The sequence below is a fragment of the Sus scrofa genome, chromosome 6 (genome assembly GCF_000003025.6).
Source record: "Sus scrofa isolate TJ Tabasco breed Duroc chromosome 6, Sscrofa11.1, whole genome shotgun sequence".
Lineage (NCBI taxonomy): Eukaryota > Metazoa > Chordata > Mammalia > Artiodactyla > Suidae > Sus > Sus scrofa.
The window spans coordinates 104,023,730-104,043,169 of record NC_010448.4 but is presented as its reverse complement, the minus strand read 5'-3'; the positions used below and the strand labels follow the sequence as shown (position 1 = coordinate 104,043,169).

Here is a 19,440-nt window from a genome sequence, read left to right as displayed (position 1 = left end):
TGATCCTTTGTGTTTCAGTTTTAATGTCTTATTTATAATTTTGTTGATTTGGACCCTTTCTCTTTTTTTCTTCAGTTAGTCTAGCCAAAAGTTTCCCCGTTCTTTTAAATCTTTTCTATTGTTTTCCTGTCCCCCATTTCCTTTGTTTCTATTTTAATCTTTATTTTATTTCCTTCCTTCAGCTAACTTTGGGCTTAGTTTGGTCCATTTCTCATTCCTTGAGGTGTAAAGTTGGGTTGTTTATTTGGGCTGTTTCGATTTTCTTGATGCATGTGTTTATGGCTCTAAGCTTATAAAACTGCTTTTGCTACATCCCATAAGTCTTGGTATATTATTTCTCCTTTCTTCTTTGATCCACTGATTGCTCAGGAAAATGATATTTGATTTCCTTGTATTTGTGAGTTTTTCAGTTTCCCGTGTGCTCTGCTTTGGTTCCCTGGTTGGACAGGCTGATGGCTGTCAACAACAGTGGGCAGAGATACAACTTAGTTTCCCTGGCTAGGAGAGGCCCCATATCTGCTCCAAGGCTGGCGAGGCTCTTGTTTGGAAATCAGATTAGGCAGCACTATGCATCAAGTTCCCTGATCTGACAGGCCACCATCCTAGCTGTGAAGATGGTAGGGGCACTGGCCAGGTTCCCTGCTCAAGTACCCTTTTAATTGGAGTTGCAGGATGGGTTACCTGGATTCCTGGAGGTCCAGTTAGGTTTCCTGGAGGTCAGGCTGGCGGCTGTATTCAGCTTTGGAAAGAGGTGTAAATGAGTTTCCCTGGCCAATTGAGGCTATAGATTGGCCCCAAGACTAGCAAAATTATCGGGGACCTAATCAGGCAGACTGACTACATGGGGTCACTGGCTTGGCTCTCTGCTCACATTCTGCTGGGTCAAGCAGTTTTTCAAGGGCTCCGACCAGAATTCCTGGCGGGGCAGAGCCAGGAACTAAACTCCGAAGTGTATGGGGCTGTGAATTAGCTCCCTTGTTTGGGGAAAGCAAGAAAATAGCTCCAGGGCCACCAAAGCTCTGAGTTTGTGGTCCTGACTCAAGCTGACCCATTCCCCAAGTTTCCTGTCTAAATGGGGCCTCTGGCTGTGCTCTGTGGCCCATTAGCTCTACCTCACAGGCTCTTCACTCTAATATTTCTGAGCTAAACAGCTTCTCAAGTGTTCCAGCCAGGCCTTCTTGTCAGATGGGGCTAAGAGCTATACTCAGCAGTGAGTGGGACTGTGAATTAACTCCCCTGCCTAGGCCAGCAAGGCTCATTGTTTGAGGTCCCTGCCATGTTTCCTGCTCAGACTGTGCCACCGACTTGGCTCTGCAGATGAGCAAAGCCACTGTTTGGGACAGCTACTTGGGGGATGCAGTTAGGAACTCAGCTGGCCAAGATCCAAGCACTGGTTGCCGCAAGCCCCTCCTGTGTCTCCATCACAAGCCCCACAGATCCTCCCAGGAAGCAACCCACAGTGCTTTCTTTTCTACCAGAGGAATTGAAGGCTGGGGGAGTCCTGTCAGTTCATGGTTCATGCTGTACCAGCCCAGGGGAGGGGCAGCACAGTCAATGTGTAGCCCTTCCCCTTACCCTTCTAATGTGGTCTGTCTCACTATTTGTGGTATAAGGGCACGCTTCAGCCTCACCTCTGTGTTCTAGGATTTTCACTGTAGTGCTTTGTCCATGAATAGTTAGTTGTTAGTTGTTCTTGTGAGGGGGAGTGAAGCCGGGTAAGGCCTATTTCTCCATCTTAACATCACCCCATTCACATTTTTGAATTGTCACCAGTATGTTCTTAAACATACGTTCTCTCTTTATTATCACTACCTCATAACTATTCTAATTCTTATACCTTTCTAATATATTTTATGTAGAAGAAACTTTTTTTTTTCCTTTTTCGCCACACCCACAGCATGTAGAAGTTCCCAGGCCATGGATCAAACCTGAGCTACAGCAATGACAGCCCCGGATCTTTAACCTGCTGAGCCACCAGAGAACTCCTATAGTAGAAGATTCTCAATTGCTTTTCACAATTTTCCAAGCTGTTCTTCCTCACTCTTTGTTTTTTTCAAATTTCAAAATATATCTTGTGATTGTTTTTTATTGTTAATGAATTGAGTTTTTATATGTGTTGGGAAGAAATTACCATCTTGACAATACTTAGTCTTGTCACTGGGGAAAATGATAAATCTGTCACTTATATCCCTTTTGTTCCTTCAGTAAAATTTTGTAGTTTTCTTCTTATCAGGCAACATACTTTTATTAGGTAAATTCCATGTGTTTTGTTTCTGTGGTGCAGTCTTTTAACTTTTTTTTCATTGTATTTCTAAGCTTATTGATAAGAGAGTTTTTTATATGTATTACCCTTACTGAATTAGCTAATTACTACTGTTCTGGTTGATTCCATTGCTACCGCTATTTTCAAATGAAATGTTTTGTTTTGTCATTTAGTTAAGATATTTTCAGATAGAAGATAAGTGTTTTTCATGTTCAAGTTTATCTGCCTGTTTCTAGTTTTTATCAAGAATGATGACTGAGGGAGTTCCCATCATGGCTCAGCAGAAACAAATCTGAGTAGCATCTATGAGGATGCAGGTTCGATCCCAGGCCTTGCTCAGTGGGTTAAGGACCAGCGTTGCTGTGAGCTGTGGTGTAGGCCAGCAGCTACAGCTCCAATTGGACCTCTGGCCTGGGAAGCTCCATATGCTGTGGGTGCAGCCCTAAAAAGACAAAAAATAATAATAATAATGAATGGTTATTGAAGGTTATCATATGCTTTTATAGAATCTATTGAGATCATTGTATTTTTCTCATGATCTGTTGATATGATATGGTACTGGTTCCCTAACAACCTCTTTATCTATTCCTTTGTTATACTCCTGAATTCAGCTTGTTAATGTTGAAGTTTTATTTCTTCCCTCACTCTCATTATGCCTCCTAACAGAGCTTAGCACATCCTTATTACAAAGTTTGATGGGAGTTTTGCCAAAGTTACCCTGTCTTCTCTACCAGAGCATGAGTAGGAGGGTGTATACACTCCAAGTGCTCTGTGATTAGTTTTTTGGTTCATGATCAAAGTGGCTAAAAAAAAAAAAAAAATTTAAAAAGGATTACTCAAATCCATAATTCTGGTTATCTCTATACAATTGCAGGTTGAAACTATTTCAACCAAATCTCCTCAGAAGGACTTTCAGTTCTTGTAGTGAGAGTCTTTCTGATAGTTCCCAGGGACTCTGTCCATGTGCAAAGCTCTCATTGAATCTTGCAGAGTAGCAAGAGTTTTCACAAGGACCTTTGATAACGCAACAGAATTCTGTCTCTGTCTACCCTGATGACAAGGTAGCAGATTCTGTTCTTATCTTAGGCTCTGATGTACATGTCTTTCATACTTCATTCAATCTGATTGTCATCTGAGGGCTTGACAGAGGAAGAAGAGATAAAGGATGAGTTAATAGAGCTTGCCTGCATCCACCTTAGTTAGAAAGAAAGTTTTATGAGTGCTTTTGGAATAGGAAAGAGGCAGATAGGGCAAGCTACTCTAGACCAAGGACAGTATCCCCCCTCAGTAATCCTATATATGAGAACTAGCATAAGAAAATTAGTGAAATACTGGAGTTCCCATCATGGCACAGTAGAAATGAATCCACCTAGGAACCATGAGGTTGAGGGTTCAATCCCTAGCCTCGCTCGGTGGGTTAAGGATCCAGCATTGCCGTGAGCTGTGGTGTAGGTTACAGATGCGGCTTGGATCTGATGTTATTGCAGCTGTGGCACAAGCCTGCAGCTGTAGCTCCAGTTCCACCCCTAGCCTGGGAACCTCCATCTGTTGCAAGTGCAGCCCTAAAAAGACAAAAAAACATTAGTGAAATACTTTTAGCAGAAACCACATTCTTTTTTATACTCCTAGTGCATAGTCCTTTTTTTTAGGGCTTAACGTTCATTATGCTAAGTATACATTTGTATCTTGATGTTTCATAGCATTTTTGTTTTAATTTTCTTTCATTTTTGAAAGGCTCTATTTTTAAAACGTTATAAAAACGAGTGTTCCAACATAGAATTTGGCATTTTCCTTTTAGCTTGTTAATTATAGCTTGTTAATTAACATCTGAAAGCTTTGCTATAATTTATTTTATCACTTTCAACCTTAAACATTTGTATTTCTAAGGATTTTATAAATTTCAATCTACAATGAATGTTTAAACACTCAGAAGGAGTCACTGAATATTTGAGCACCAAAATTAAGTTCATATAAAAGAGAAATAATTTTTTTTTAACAAATAAATGTTTATTGGGCAAAATTAAGGCCTTTGCAGTTCACAGTTCACTGAGGCTAACCAAAGACTAGGTAATTTTTTAAATCCTTTACAAAAATTTCACATACACGTCCCACGCCCCCCATTAAAATGGCCTGGCCAAACGTTATCAAAACAAAAACCATAAATACCAAGTCCTGACAACTATCCCAAATGTTATTTTTGGTGTAAGTGATCTTCATGGCATGGGATGGTGTGATCTTAAAGCCCTGTAAAGCATCCCTGGCAGCTCCAGCCTGTCCATAGTTTTCAAATTCAACAAAAGCAATGTCATGCCTCCCAGGTACCAAACGTACTTCCTTAAAACCAGGGAACTGATTAAACAGCATGGATAGCATCATCTCATTAGTCTCTTCTGGTAAATTATTAAGGAATAAAATATAATTTGGAGGATAATTAGGGACCTGAGGATTTGGTGTTGCAGTTCCTTGGGTATTAGCTGAATTTGGTGTTCCCTGACCAGGTTTCTTGTTCACGGTGGTTGCAATCTGTTCCACAGTTTTGGCTTTTTTCTTTTTTTTTTTTTTTTTTTTTTGTCAGCAAAAGTACCACGCATTTTAGGTAGTATATCTGAATCTGTTTTTGCATACTGGATTCGCATTGGTTTGCCATAAAATGGAAATCGTTATAACTGTCTCAAGGCAAAATCAATTTTGGTTGTTTGTTTTTTGTTTTTTTGTTTTTTTGTCTTTTAAGGGCCGTATCCACAGCATATGGAGGTTCCCAGGCTAGGGGTTGAATCGGAGCTGTAGCCACCGGCCTACACCAGAGCCACAGCAATGCGGGATCCGAGCTGCGTCTGCGACCTACACCACAGCTCACGGCAACGCCGAATCCTTAACCCACTGAGCAAGGCCAGGAATCGAACCCGAAACCTCATGGTTACTAGTTGGGTTCGTTAACCACTGAGCCATGACAGGAACTCCCACAACACTGGATCTTTAACTCACTGAGCAAGGCCAGGGATCAAACCTGCTTCCTCATGGATTTTTCTGCTGAGCCATGTTGGGAACTCCATTTCTTTCTCTCTTTTTTTTTTTTTTTTTAATTATAACTGATTCACCTTTTATGTGACAGGTATTTTGGGAGGGATTCTCAGAATTTTATTAAAATGCGTGTATGTGTTTGCAGTGGGTTAATAGTGTAAAAAGTCAGCATATTTTTCTCTGTAGAACTAAATATGGAGCCATCCTTTTTTAATCCTAAAGAATGTGGTCACTAAAATATCAAAAGGATTATATTTTAAGGTTTAAAGGAATAACCTTTCAAGAGACTTTCAGTCATACAGTAATGCAAATACCTCAGAGTTCCCATCACGGCACAGCAGAAGCAAATCTGACTAGCATCCATGAGGTTGCAGGTTTGATCCCTGGCCTTGCTCAGTGGGTTAAGGATCCAGCGTTGCTGTGAGCTGTGGTGTAGGTAGCAGACGTGGCTCAGATCTGGCCTTGCTGTGGCTGTGATGTAGGTCAGCAGCAACAGCTCCAGTCAGACCCCTGGCCTGGGAACCTCCATATGCTACAGGTACGGCCCTAAAAAGACAAAAAGACCCCAAAAATAATAATAATGCAAATGCCTGTAAAAATGACACTAAAAAACAAATTTGACAACATATGAAAGCTGTGTGTTTTCCTTATAAACTCAATCAACTTAATATCTTGTTTGTGTACTAAATAGTTACATACTGCCATGAAAGAAAGCTCACCTTTATTTGATGACGGACAGCCTTGGGGAGAAGAAACTGAAGATGGAATTATGCATAATAAGGTACCTTATATTACCATGAACATTAGAGTTATCTTAATATTATTCACTAAATGAGTCTTTGTTAAAATTAATATATTCTTTTGTAGGACATGTCTTTTTCCTTCCTGAAAATCTTCTAAAACTGATTTTTTAAAATATTAGTCAATGGATTTACTCTTAGAGTCACACTGTGGTTTCCTAAAATTAACTGGGCACATTTGAAAATGTTAAGTAAGTAAAAAAGTCAAGGCAGTTGAAATTGTCATAACATATTATTGTTGTGTGTTTCTTTTAGAATGAAGACATCAATACTGGCATTATTTTTTTTTTTAGTTCTTTTTAAAAAAATTCTTATTAAAGTGTAATTGATTTACAGTGTTCTGTCAATTTCTGCTGTACAACAAAGTGACTAGTCATACACACATATACACACACACATTCTTTTTCTCATACATTCTTTTTTCTTCCGTCATGTTCTATCATAAGTGATTGGATATAGAAGCTTAGTTCTTAATCAGGCTAATTTGGATTCCTATAGCAATCCTATTATAATGCCTACTTATTTATTTATTTATTTAAAATTACTCAGTGAATTTTATTACATTTATAGTTGTACAATGATCATTACGACCCGATTTTATAGCATTTCCATCCTAAACCCCAGTGGCATCATTATTTTAATATCATGTTTTATTGACACAAAGTATAAAAGACTGAGTCTTAAAATAGATGGCATGTGGGTTTTTGTTTTGTTTTGGCCTTTTCAGTTAGGCATATTGCCACTTAGAGTTGCCCCTTCCAAAAGTGATCAAGATAAAAGTAAATAAGTAGTTTGGGACTTCCCTTTGTGGCGCAGCAGAAGCGAATCTGACTAGGAACCATGAAGTTGCAGGTTTGATCCCTGGCCTCACTCGGTGGGTTAAGGATCCGGCATTGCCATGAGCTGTGATGTAGGTCACAGATGAGGCTCGGATCTGGCATTGCTGTGTCTCTGGCGGTAGGCCGGTGGCTATAGCTCCAGTTAGACCCCTAGCCTGGGAACCTCCATATGCTGCGGGTGTGGCCCTAAAAAAAAGGACAAAAGACAAAAAAAAAAAAAGGTAAATAGATAGTTTATATTGATCCTGAAACTATACTTTATTGAAGCCTAAACTATGTGACTAACCCCACCCTATTTCCTAAAATACACAAATTTTATATATCCAAATGGAACAAATACCAACTTCAATAAATAAATTTATAATACTGAGATTAAACATTAATGTCTGTTCTAATACTGATCTTTACTTTTTGGAGTATTTGTCATTAAAAGAAAGTGGAAATAAGTTCCCTTCATGGCGCAGCGGAAACAAATCCTACTAGAATCCATGAAGATGCAGGTTCGGTCCCTGGCCTCACACATTGGTTCAGGGATCCGGCATTGCCATGAGCTGTGGTGTAGGTTGAAGATGCAGCTCATCTCCCAAGTTACTGTGGCTATGGTGTAGGCCCGCAGGTGTAGCTCCAATTCAACCCCTAGCCTGGGAACTTCCATTTTCTGCGGTGTGGCCCTAAAAAGACAAAAAAAAAAAAAAAAAAAAAAAAAGTGGAAATAACTTCATCCTCATCTTTTCTTACTACATGAGAAATAGTTCAAAGATATATTGACTGACCAGCATGGTACTCTTCCGTTTTTTGGTTGTTTTTTTTTTAAATAAAGAATACCATACCCCTCTAACTACTCCATCAGTGATCCCTGCTGGAGAATCAGCTAGAAAGCCGTGAGAATTCTCCTCCCATGTTGCAGTATGTGTACTGAACAAGATTTATTTGTACCTCAGTTTTCACCCAAATGAAATTATAGCACCTACTAAATTATTAAATAGTAAATTTCTTTATATTTATCACTAAGGTTAAACCAGTAAAAGTTATTCTTGCTATTTTAGCTACTATTTCAGATGACAATATAGAAGCACTTTGGAAACTATAAAGTGCTATTTTTCATTTTTTTAATTTAAAATTAAAAATTAACTTTAATTTTAATTAAAAAGTTATCAAAGGAGTTCCCGTCGTGGCTCAGTGGTTAACAAACCCAACTGGTAACTAGTAACTAGTTTTGGGTTCAATCCCTGGCCTCGTTCAGTGGGCTAAGGATCTGGCGTTGCCATGAGCTGTGGTGTAGGTTGCAGACATGGCTCGGATCCCACATGGCTGTGGCTGTGGCTGTGGCTATGGTGTAAGCCAGCAGCTGTAGCTCCAATTGGACCCCTAGCCTAGGAACCTCCATATACCGTGGGTGCAGACTTAAAAAGACAAAAGACAAAGAAATTATCAAAGTGTCCAGTTTTACCAGAGTCTGAGCTTCAGCCTTGTGGATCTAGAAACTGAATTTTTTTTTTAATCTGCAAAATCAAGATTGACCAATCTTAAGAAAAATGATTCACAATTACCAAATTTACACCTGAAGAAGAACGAAAAATATATAAATGTACCACGAATGATACATCTTTCCAGTTACAAGAGTACTCTTTCTGCCTATTCAGGGTACCCCTTCCATGTCACCGAGGTAATAAGAAGGTTGTTTAGTAAGCAGAGAATCCGCACAAAGGGAATTGGCTTGTCTTGAGGGATGTTTGCTTCATCTAGGCTATGGAAAATTCTCATCAGTCATCCGTGCCTCCTAACAAAGTACACATCCTCAGTGACTAAAACGCCACATAACTGCAAAATTTAGTATTGTTTTTCTCTCGGATAAATATTAAAAATGCTTATATTCTACTGTTTAGATGTCTATTAATCATGCCCCTTTTTTGCCTGATGTAAATTTTAACCTATATTCATTACGTTCTGATTTTCACAACTAGACTTTGTCAGTTTAATTGGACTTAAATGACCAGCAGTTCATTTAAATTTTTTATAAGTTAGATTATCCTAAAGATGCTTAAGTTTATACATTTTATGTTGAATTATATTTATTTATAAGCTGCTTTGTCTGACCTCAGAATGCTAAAGGTATAGATTTGTTGTTTTGTTTTTTACTATTTACTAAATATCATCTTTATACAAATTTGTGTTCTTTTCATTCTCATGATTCACTTTAGAAGTAGCAGACTGAGTAAATCTGTGCAGTGTAATTAGTGGTATTCCTAGGTTTGTGTCTCACAAGGGTTCATGTAACCACTTAGTATTCCTGATTTTATTTTTTTAATTAAAATTTAAATTTCCACTTAGAAAAGTGAAACTAAATAGAGAATCATGGCTTTGTTTTTACATCTGCTTAACCCGACAGTTGTTTTTGGACTACACAATAAAATGCTATGAGAGTTTCATGACTGGTGCCGACAGCTTTGAAGAGATGAACGCAGAGTTACAATCCAAGCTGAGTAAGTGTTCCTAGTGTGCTTGCTTTGGGTCGTTTATCTAACACTGCTCAAGGAGTTGTAGTTTACCTTAATGTGCCCAGTGTTTATGTGAGCAACTCATCTTAAATGTATTTAGATGCTACTGACTTTTTTCATAACTGTTTCTTTGGTGGAGAGAAGTAAAAGTTAAGCAGGAAGAATACTGGTGTTGCAGTAAGACCTGAGACATAACTCCTTATTGGCTGTGTGACTTCAGCAAACTCCTAACCAACCTGTATAACAAAGTTCTGTAAGATTAGATGGCCGTGTCTATAAAATACTGCACAGACTACCAGGAGCACAGAAGATAATCAGCACATGTTATTCCTCTGGGGGATAATATCCCTGTGATATCCTTGCTTTATTATTTTAGAAATTAAAGTACCAGTTAGTCAGGAGACCTATCGTCTCTCTCAAAATTTGTGTCAGAAAGTTAATCAGCCATTATATTTCCAAATAAAAAATTATTTTTCCATTCAACTATAATCTAGTGGCATTCAGTATTTATGAGCTATCTCTGAAACATTCCAGAGGTATTATTTTACATTGTTGTTCTTTTTATTGTAATAGTCTTGTTAATAAAATGCCAGAGTGATGGGTAGAATAGAGAGGTTTAGAATACATAAAGCTATCCTCCAAAGACAACGGAATCAGTCAAAATAGGAGAATACCACCCTGCCAGAAAAACTGAAAGCATGCTGTTATATTACCATGGGATATACCTTCCTGAAGAATAACCAGGACAATTTCATCATGTCCAAATGAGAAAGGGAGCAAAGTATATGATGCTTGTGTTTTTTACTTAAAGATGAAAATGGGAGTTCCCGTCATGGCTCAGTGGTTAACAAATCCCACTAGGAAACATGAGGTTTCAGGTTCGATCCCTGGCCTCGTTCAGTGGGTTAGGGATCTGGCGTTGCCTTGGGCTGTGGTGTAGGTCACAGACATGGCTCTAATCTGGCGTTGCTGTGGCTGTGGCATAGGCTGGCAGCTGCAGCTCCAATTAGACCCCTAGCATGGGAACCTCCATATGCCACAGGTGCAACCCTAAAAAAAAAAAAAAGATGAAAATGTATAGTGACCTAATACCGAAAGCATCTAGCAAGTTGATATTTCTGTTTTGTTAAGCATATGTATTATATTCATTTATTCAAACAATATTCTTTATACTCATACTATGTACTAGCCACCATGTAGTCATGCAAGATACAGAAATCAGAGATAAAAATCCCTTCCCTAAGCTTACATTCTGTTAGACAGAGACAATAATCAAATGAAAATGAAGTGGGGTAGGGAGAGAGTGTAATAGACTAAAGGGAAGGGCTTCAATTTTACAGACAATAGGATGCCATTCACTGGGAGTATTTTGAATAGAGATGAGACGAAGTGAGGAGAGAGCAATAGTAAAAACCTGGGGAAGAATGTTCTTTTTTTTTTTAATTACTCAATGAATTTATTACATTTATAGTTGTACAATGATCATCACAATCCAATTTTATAGGATTTCCATCCCACAACTCCATTGCATCCCCCCCCAACCCCCCAAACTGTCCCCTTTGGAAACCACAGACTTTTCAGTCTGTGAGCCAGTATCTGTTCTGCAAAGAAGTTCATTCTGTCCTTTTTTCAGATTCCACATGTCAGTGAAAGCATTTGATGTTGGTATCTCATTGTCTGACTCATTTCACTTAGCATGATAATTTCTAGGTCCATCCATGTTGCTAAAAATGCCGGTATTTCGTTCCTTTTAATGGCTGGGTAATATTCCATTGTGTATATGTACCACATCTTCTTGATCCACTCCTCTGTCGATGGACATTTAGGTTGTTTCCATGTCTTGACTATTGCAAATAGTGCTGCAGTGAACATTGGAGAACGTGTCTTTGCGAGTCGTGATTTTCTCTGGATAGACGCCCAGGAGTGGGATTGCTGGATCAAATGGTAGTTCTATTTTGAGTTTTCTGAGGAATCCCCATACTGTTTTCCACGGTGGTTGCATGGGGAAGAATTTTCTAAGCAGATTTGAGATCTCATGAAGTTTTTGGCTTTTTCTCCAGAGGATTTATTTAATGTAGATGCTTCAAAGCTGGAGTCATTAGCAGCAAAAAACAGAGCATTGAATGAACAGATTGCAAGACTGGAACAAGAAAGAGAAAAAGAACCGGTTAGTAAACATGCTTATCTTCAATAGGCTTATACACTTACCTATACTCTTGAGTCTTCTTAAAGAACACCAGCTGTTTCATCTACTTTTTTTGAATACATTGACAAAATAAGCTTCTTAAAATTAAAATTTTTTACATAGGACATAACTCCCAATGAAAACATGTGTGGTTATCCCTAGAGCTTTGTTTTCCCTTGTGATTTATCAGTCTTGGACTAACGAAGTTCAAAATATGATGAAAGAGTGTTACCTATTTACATAAGACCAGAAAGATCTTTAGAGCAAAGTCCCAATGTTATACACCTCTAGGGAGCACTACTTACAAGAGGTGCTGAGTTTTGTAGATAGTGGAAGCAGAATGGTAATAAATGGGAGTGTATACTATATTGTATCCTAAGAGCTTTCTAAAAGCTAAATGATACTATCCAGATAACTAATTTCATTTTGCATGTTATATCACAGAAGCCACTTAGACCATTCTGTAAAATAACAGATCTTAAATGTTGGTACTTTTTCATTCTGACCCGTCACTTTTTCTATCCCAAACTGACTTCTGCAGAGTACAGCCTCTTAATTGGGTAATAACAATAAACTTCCCATTTAGTTCCTTTGACTCCCTCTGAAAGTAAAAGGAAAATTCTAATTTACTTTCCTCTAAGATGAATTTAAATAACATTGCTTTACTTTCAGGTAAAGTATGGAATGATTATTGATGAGAATAACTAACTTCATGTTCTTTTCTTTTTAAAGAATCGTCTAGAGTCACTGAGAAAACTGAAAGCTTCCTTACAAGCAGATGTTCAAAAATATCAGGCATACATGAGCAATTTGGAGTCTCATTCAGCCATTCTTGACCAGAAATTGAATGGTCTTGATGAAGAAATTTCTAGAGTAGGTAAGCACAACTGATGCTAAAAGAGGTCATTCGGCGTGAGATGGGAACCTGCGTGGGATTTATGCATATAGAGACAACTTTGTTGTCTCTCCTTTTGCCTCTAACAGTAAATGGCTACAGCAGGCTATCAAGTTTTTAATGACTTCTGTATTTGTTTTCTGAGGCTGCCGCAACGACTTACCACAAATTGCTTGCTTAAAACAGGGAAAATTAATTCATTCACAAAAAGCTAGAAGTTGCAAATCAGGCCAGCCACACTTCCTCCGAGGACGCTGGGGGAGAATCCATTCCTTGCCTCTTCAGCTCCTGCTGTCTGACAGCATCCCTGAGATTGTGGCCACGTCACTCCGGTCTCTACCTGTATCCTCACGTTGCCTTCGCTGAGATTGTGTCTCTGTCCGTGTTCATTTCTCCCTGCCTTTATCTTTAAAGGGCACTTATGATGGCATTTAGGGCCCACCTTGATAATCCAGGGTTATCTCCTCATCTCAAAATACTTAATCATATCTGTGAAGACTCCTTTTCCAAATAATGTAATGTTTACAAATTCGAAGGATAAGACTTCATGTGGTTGGGTGGCCATTATTCAACTACTATACCGTCTAACATGTTTTCAGACACCTGGTGATGCCAGGAAGGACCTAACCTAAGAACGTATGCCTCCCGAATATACATGTGTCTTCTGTTCCACCTTGTAATTAATAAGCCAGATTTTTAAATCTCTGCTGTCCTCAGTCAGCTATAATTGCCTTATCCTCTGTCACTACCTCCTAAGCTACTCAGCAGCTTAAGCTGATTAAAAATAAGATGAAAAGATGCAAGTACTACAAAAAGCCCAGCTAAAGAAAGCCTGTTTATATCTTGTGTACTGCTAACCTTATTTTCATAAACACACGTGAATCTTAATCATAAAACTCTGGAAATGCTGTGGCACATGATTGATTGATGCTTCTGTGGTGCCAAAAGGAAATCAGAAAAAAAGTATCTACACATCAGAGAGCCACTGGATGGCAGTTTACAAAATAAATAGCCAGATGCACCTACTGTACTATTTTCCCAGGTTTTTGCCTGCTTCAACTTTATTCTTTTAGGCTGTTACAGACTGTGTCTGTCTCACATAGCAATTGTATAGATAGTCCTTAGCATATTTAACTCTCAGTCTATGGAATATTGATCCTCTGTCAAATCAAGGACAATAATTATCTGGGGTATTTGCTAAATTGTTTTATTCTTTCCAGATAAGTCTGATTACATATATTAGCTTTGCTCTAAACCAACTCTTTAAATAGTTTACACTTGACCCTTAGTGTTTACTCTCCATGATAACAAGGAGCTATAGACTATTTCTTAACATAGCAATGTTTGTAATGCAGTTAAGTCAATACCTTATTATAATAATTTATCTTCCTTATTGGTATTTAATTGGAGAATTTTCATCCTTATTTTTCTTGTGAGAATTTTTTTCCAGTAATTACAAACTGGGTAGGTGAAAGAGAAATACTTCAGCAGTCACTTGCCATTGCAGAGTGATTTAGTTGGAGACAAAAATTTGATAGTTTTTAACCTAAGATTTGTTTTTTGTTTTGGGCGGTATTTTATGGCCACACATGCAGCACATGGAAGTTCCTGGGCCAGGGATCGAACCTGAGTAGCAGCTGCGACCTATACCACAGCTGTGGCAACCCCAGATCCTTAACCCACTGTGCCACCACAGGAACTCCCTCCTAAGATGTTTTTATTCTGAGTATTTTAAGTTTCTTGGGGGTTCCAGACATGGATCAGTGGTTAACAACCCTGACCAGTTATCCATGAGGACACAGGTTTGATCCCTGGCCTCGTTCAGTGGGATAAGGATCTGGTGTTGCCCTGATCTATGGTGTAGTTCACAGGCTCTGCTCAGATTCCGCATTGCTATGGCTTAGGAGTAGGCCAGCAGCTGCAGTTCCAATTCAACCCTTAGCCTGGGAACTTCCATGTGCCTCCGGTGTGGCCCTAAAAAGACAAAAAAATAAGTTTCTTGATTATTTAAAGCCATTCGTGGAGTTCCCACTGTGACACAAAGGGATCAGAAGTGTCTTGGGATGCAGGTTCGATCCCCGGCCTGGCACAGTGGGTTAAGGATCCAGCATTGCTATAGCTGCAGCATAGGTCACGATTACAGCTTGGATCTGATCTCTGGCCCAGGAACTCCATGTGCCCATACGCCATGGAGTGGCCAGAAAGGGAGGCGGGGGAAGCCACTCATAACCAAGAGTGAATGAGACATATTTAAACTCTCTAAGTATTGTATATTGTGGATTTTTTATGCAGATTCCTCTAATATATGAAGTCTTACTTAAACCAGCCAGTAATTTATTTTGAGCTCAGGTGTGGCACTTCCCAACTATAGTTCTGTAGTATGAATGAATTACAACAAAGCCAAGATATTGGATCCTCTCAGCCCTCAGGACGATTTTCTTGACCCTTTTAGTCATGAGTATTCTTATCCATCCATTTATCTCAGCCTACTTAAAAAATACTGTCATATTCTTTATAAGCTATGAGTCACAAAATGTTGAAATCACTTTTCTGTATGACCACAAATACTTTAAATTTGATAACTTTTCTTCCCCTGTCATGATCATTTGCTGTTTGTATGTGCCATATTCTCTTAGTTCAATATAGTCATTCATGATTACAAATTTTGCTAAGCAAGAACCTAACTGGTATGATCACTTAATATCTGATGAAACCACTGAAAAATATCACTGAAATAAGAATAAACTGATGTATGTTCATATAAATATTTTTATGTTTGCAAAAAACTTTAGCAGTTCTTTTATGGCGCAGTGGATGAAGGATCTGGTATTGTCACTTCAGCAGCTTGGGTTGCTCCTGTGGCACAGGTTTGATCCCTGGCCCAGGAACTTCCACATGCTGTGGGTGTAGCCAAAAAAAAAATGTGGGTTTTCTGACTTATTGCAGAGAATCATGCAGGAGTATTAAAAATTTTTTTTTTTGCTTTTTAGGTCTGCACCTGCAGCATATGGAAGTTCCCAGGCTCGGGGTCAAATTGGAGCTACCTACAGCTTTTGGACTACACCACAGCCACAGCAACTCTGGATCCAAGCCACATCTGCAATCTATACCACAGTTCATGACAACACCAGATCTGTAACCCACTGAGCAAGGCCAGGGATCAAACCTGCACCCTCATGGATACTAGTCGGGTTCATTTCTGCTGAACCACAGCAGGAACTCCTTAAGAAGTATTTTAACTGAACAACAGACTATCTCTCTTAAGTCTAACAATTCTTAATCATAATCATCATGTATGGGGCCATTTTTTTTTTTACTATTTCTTTTTTGGGCTCCCCATGGCATATGGAGTTCCCAGGCCAGGGATTGGATCCAAGCCACAGTCGCAACCACAGCCAAAGCTGCGGTCATGCCAGATCCTTAACCCACTGTGCTGGGCCAGGGATCGAACCTGCCTCCTGGCACTCCCAAGATGCCACTGATCTCATTGTGCCACAGCAGGAACTCTCCTTTTTTTTTTTTTTTTTTTTTTTTTTTTTTAATGTAGTGCGTTCTGAAAACCATAGCAAGCCAGGAGAGAAATAAAGTTCTAACATAAAACTTTAATTATATTTTTTAAGAATGTTATTAACAAAGTGGGATCAGAATTATCCAAAAAAAGAAGAGAAAAATAAACATGTACATAACTTTGAAATTTAGACATCTTGATCAACTCTATTAAGTAATGGCATCAGTTTCTTTGTAGGAATTAAAGGAACTTAAAAACATTTTTCTTTTTCAATGAAGAACTAGAATGTGAAACAATGAAACAGGAGAATTCTCGACTACAGAATATTGTTGATAACCAGAAGTACTCAGTTGCAGACATTGAGAGAATAAATCATGAAAGAAATGAATTGCAGCAGACTATTAATAAATTAACCAAGGACCTGGAGACTGAACAACAGCAGTTGTGGAATGAGGAGCTGAAATATGCCCGAGGCAAAGAGGCGGTATGTCAGCCACTCCTAGAGTGGCAAGTCATCAGAATTTACATTTGTAAAGCTCTATCCTAATTAATAAGAGTTGAGTGGGTAGAATAAATTAGCCTGAGAGGTAATCTTTTACCTTTGACCTTTTTCTAAAAATGCACTCATCCCTTTGTCAATTCAGTAATAGCCGAATTTCTTTGTCATATTTAAGATAGCCTGGATTTGCTTTTTTGTTTGTTTTTTTCTTTTTTTTTTTTTCTTTTTAATATGGAGTGAATTACTCTATATCCTCTTTCCATACAGTCAGTATAAGAACCCAGCCTGTGGTAAACACTGGAGGCCCTGTATTTTCTGATAGTGAACCAAGAAAGCAAAAAAGTCTCTAAGGTTGGGAGTTGGGGGGGTGCACTGGGGGTTTGGGATGGAAATACTATAAAATTTGGTTGTGATGATCGTTGTACAACTATAAAGGTAATAAAATTCATTAAGTAATTTATTTTTATTTTCTTTTTTTGCCTTTTCCGGGGCCACTCCCGCGGCACATGGAGGTTCCCAGGTTAGGGGTCCAATCAGAGCTGTTGCTGCCAGCCTACACCAGAGCCATAGCAACGCGGGATCCAAGCCACATCAGTGACCTACACCACAGCTCAACGCTGGATCCCAACCCACTGAGCAAGGCCAGGGATCGAACGCACAACCTCATGGTTCCTAGTCGGATTCGTTAACCTCTGAGCCACGACGGAAACTCCTCATTGAGTAATTTTTAAAAATGGGAAAAAAAGTCTCTAAGGCCATGAAAATAGTCTTCATAAATCTCATGCCTTTTATTCTAGAAATGGATATGAGGACTTCTTTATTTACCTCCTCACTACTTAAACATGTATTTTGAGTAGTGCCACTTTGTGCCGCTCACACTGGGAGTTAAGGAAAGGTTAAAAAAAAAAAAAAAATGTAGACTGCCCCCCTCAAGAAACTTCCAGCCTAGTTGATATTTTTCTGCCATGAGATCAGACCTCTAATAGGTATTTGCACAGCACACGGAGGAGGCATGTAGTATACCTAATCCGGATTTGGTGCGTGATGTGGGGAGATGGGTTGGCAGCGGTTTTTAGAAAAGCTTCCTTGAAGAGGTAACACTTGAACTGAATTGGGAAGTGTAAGGGAAGGTTAACATGGCAAGAGTGGGGGAGCCAGCAAACCAGTACATGGGAAAGCGCAGGGAGAAAATAGCATGATGTACTCTCGCATCTTAAGCTTTTCTTATGGCTGGAGCTTAATAGCAAGGGATGGGGGCTTGTGCAAATGATGAAACCAAAGGATAAGCATAGATCCTTTTAATGTTTAGAAGTTTGGACTTTATCCTGAAAGCTCCATGAAGCCCTTAATTTTTTTTTTCTTTTTTTTTGTCTTTGCCTTTTCTAGGGCCGCTCCCGCGGCATATGGAGGTTCTCAGGCTAGGGGTCTAATCAGAGCTGCAGCCACCAGCCTACGCCAGAGCCACAGCAACGCAGGATCCGAGCCTCGTCTGCAGCCTACACCACAGCTCACGCCAATGCCAGATCCTTAACCCACTTAGCAAGGCCAGGGATCGAACTCGCAACCTCATGGTTCCTAGTCTTATTTGTTAACCACTGTGCCACGACGGGAACTCCAAAGCCCTTAAAATTTTTAAACAGAAATGATCACATTTCAGAAAGATATCACTCCCTCTCTCCTTTTTGGTCTTTTTAGGGCCACACCCGCAGCATATGGAAGTTCCCAGGCTAGGGGTCAAATCAGAGCTGTAGCTGCCAGCCTATACCATAGCCACAGCAACACCAGATCCAAGCTGCATCTACAACCTACACTGCAGCTTTTGGCAATGCCGGATCTTTAACCCACTGAGAGAGGCCAGAAATCAAACCCGCATCCTCATGGACACCATGTCGGGTTCTTAACCCACTGAGCCATGATAAGTACTCCCTAAATACAGTTTTGTTTTTTTTTTTTTTAGGGCTGCACCTGCGGCATATGGAAGTTCCCAGGTTAGGGGTCAAATCGGAGCCACAGCTGCCAGCCACAGCCACAGCAATGCAGGAGCCGAGCTGCGTCTGTGACCTACACCATAGCTCACGGCAATGCCGGATCCTTAACCCACTGATCGAGGCCAGGGATCGAACCCACATCCTCATGGTTCCTGTTGGGTTCGTTAACCACTGAACCACAAAGGGAACTAACTCCCCTAAATACAGACTTTTATTCTAAACTATTCGTTAAATAAATGGAAGAACAGTAGTAATATATTGCTTGCTAATTAATTATAGTCTTAAACTATCCTATAATCGAATGCAAATAAAATATTTTATTCTTTATATTTTAAAAACTACCATCTTACTACTAAAAAATACTAAATTATAAACTGCTAAAAAACACATAATTTTTGTGTACAACTTCAAAAATGTCCTCACCATATAGAATGGAGCTGTTTTTTTAACCATTTATTTTTCTGTCTTTCACAGATTGAAACACAATTGGCAGAGTATCATAAATTGGCTAGAAAATTAAAACTTATCCCTAAGGGTGCTGAGAATTCCAGAGGTTATGACTTTGAAATTAAGTTTAATCCTGAAGCTGGTGCCAACTGCCTTGTCAAATATAGAGCTCAAGTTTATGTAAGTAATCGTGAGTACTTCAAAAGTTTTTAAATCATATGATTAATATCTGGTTCATATATTTATAAGTAAGAGTTTAAACTTTAGCATGCCCCTAACTTAGGACTAAACTTAGAGATATACAACACTAAAAAATGTTAGCTTCTTTCTTCTTGGTAGTAGAGAGCTCTCTATTACCCTTCAACTTATAAAGCCTTGTCTTCCTCTCTGTGTACTTTGTCTATTTAGCTGTCCGACAAAAGATTTGATTAGGCAATAGACACCAGTGGTGTAAGGGCAAAAATGACCTGGCCCTTGCTCTCAAGTTGCTATTAGTC

The 19,440-nt window shown here is 39.1% G+C and overlaps 1 protein-coding gene and 1 pseudogene across 2 annotated transcripts in view; one reads left to right on the top strand and one right to left on the bottom strand.

Moving 5' to 3' along the window:
- NDC80 (NDC80, kinetochore complex component) overlaps positions 1–19,440 on the top strand; it is a 54,992-nt gene that overhangs the window by 12,616 nt on the left and 22,936 nt on the right. For both annotated transcript variants that reach the window (XM_013999249.2, XM_021096139.1), the window contains exons 7-12: positions 5,976–6,065; positions 9,313–9,406; positions 11,482–11,588; positions 12,339–12,483; positions 16,288–16,493; positions 18,971–19,123. In XM_013999249.2, the coding sequence (XP_013854703.2) occupies positions 5,976–6,065; positions 9,313–9,406; positions 11,482–11,588; positions 12,339–12,483; positions 16,288–16,493; positions 18,971–19,123 (795 nt within the window). The remainder of the gene's footprint in view (positions 1–5,975; positions 6,066–9,312; positions 9,407–11,481; positions 11,589–12,338; positions 12,484–16,287; positions 16,494–18,970; positions 19,124–19,440) is intronic.
- Positions 4,259–4,944, bottom strand: LOC110255193 (annotated as a pseudogene).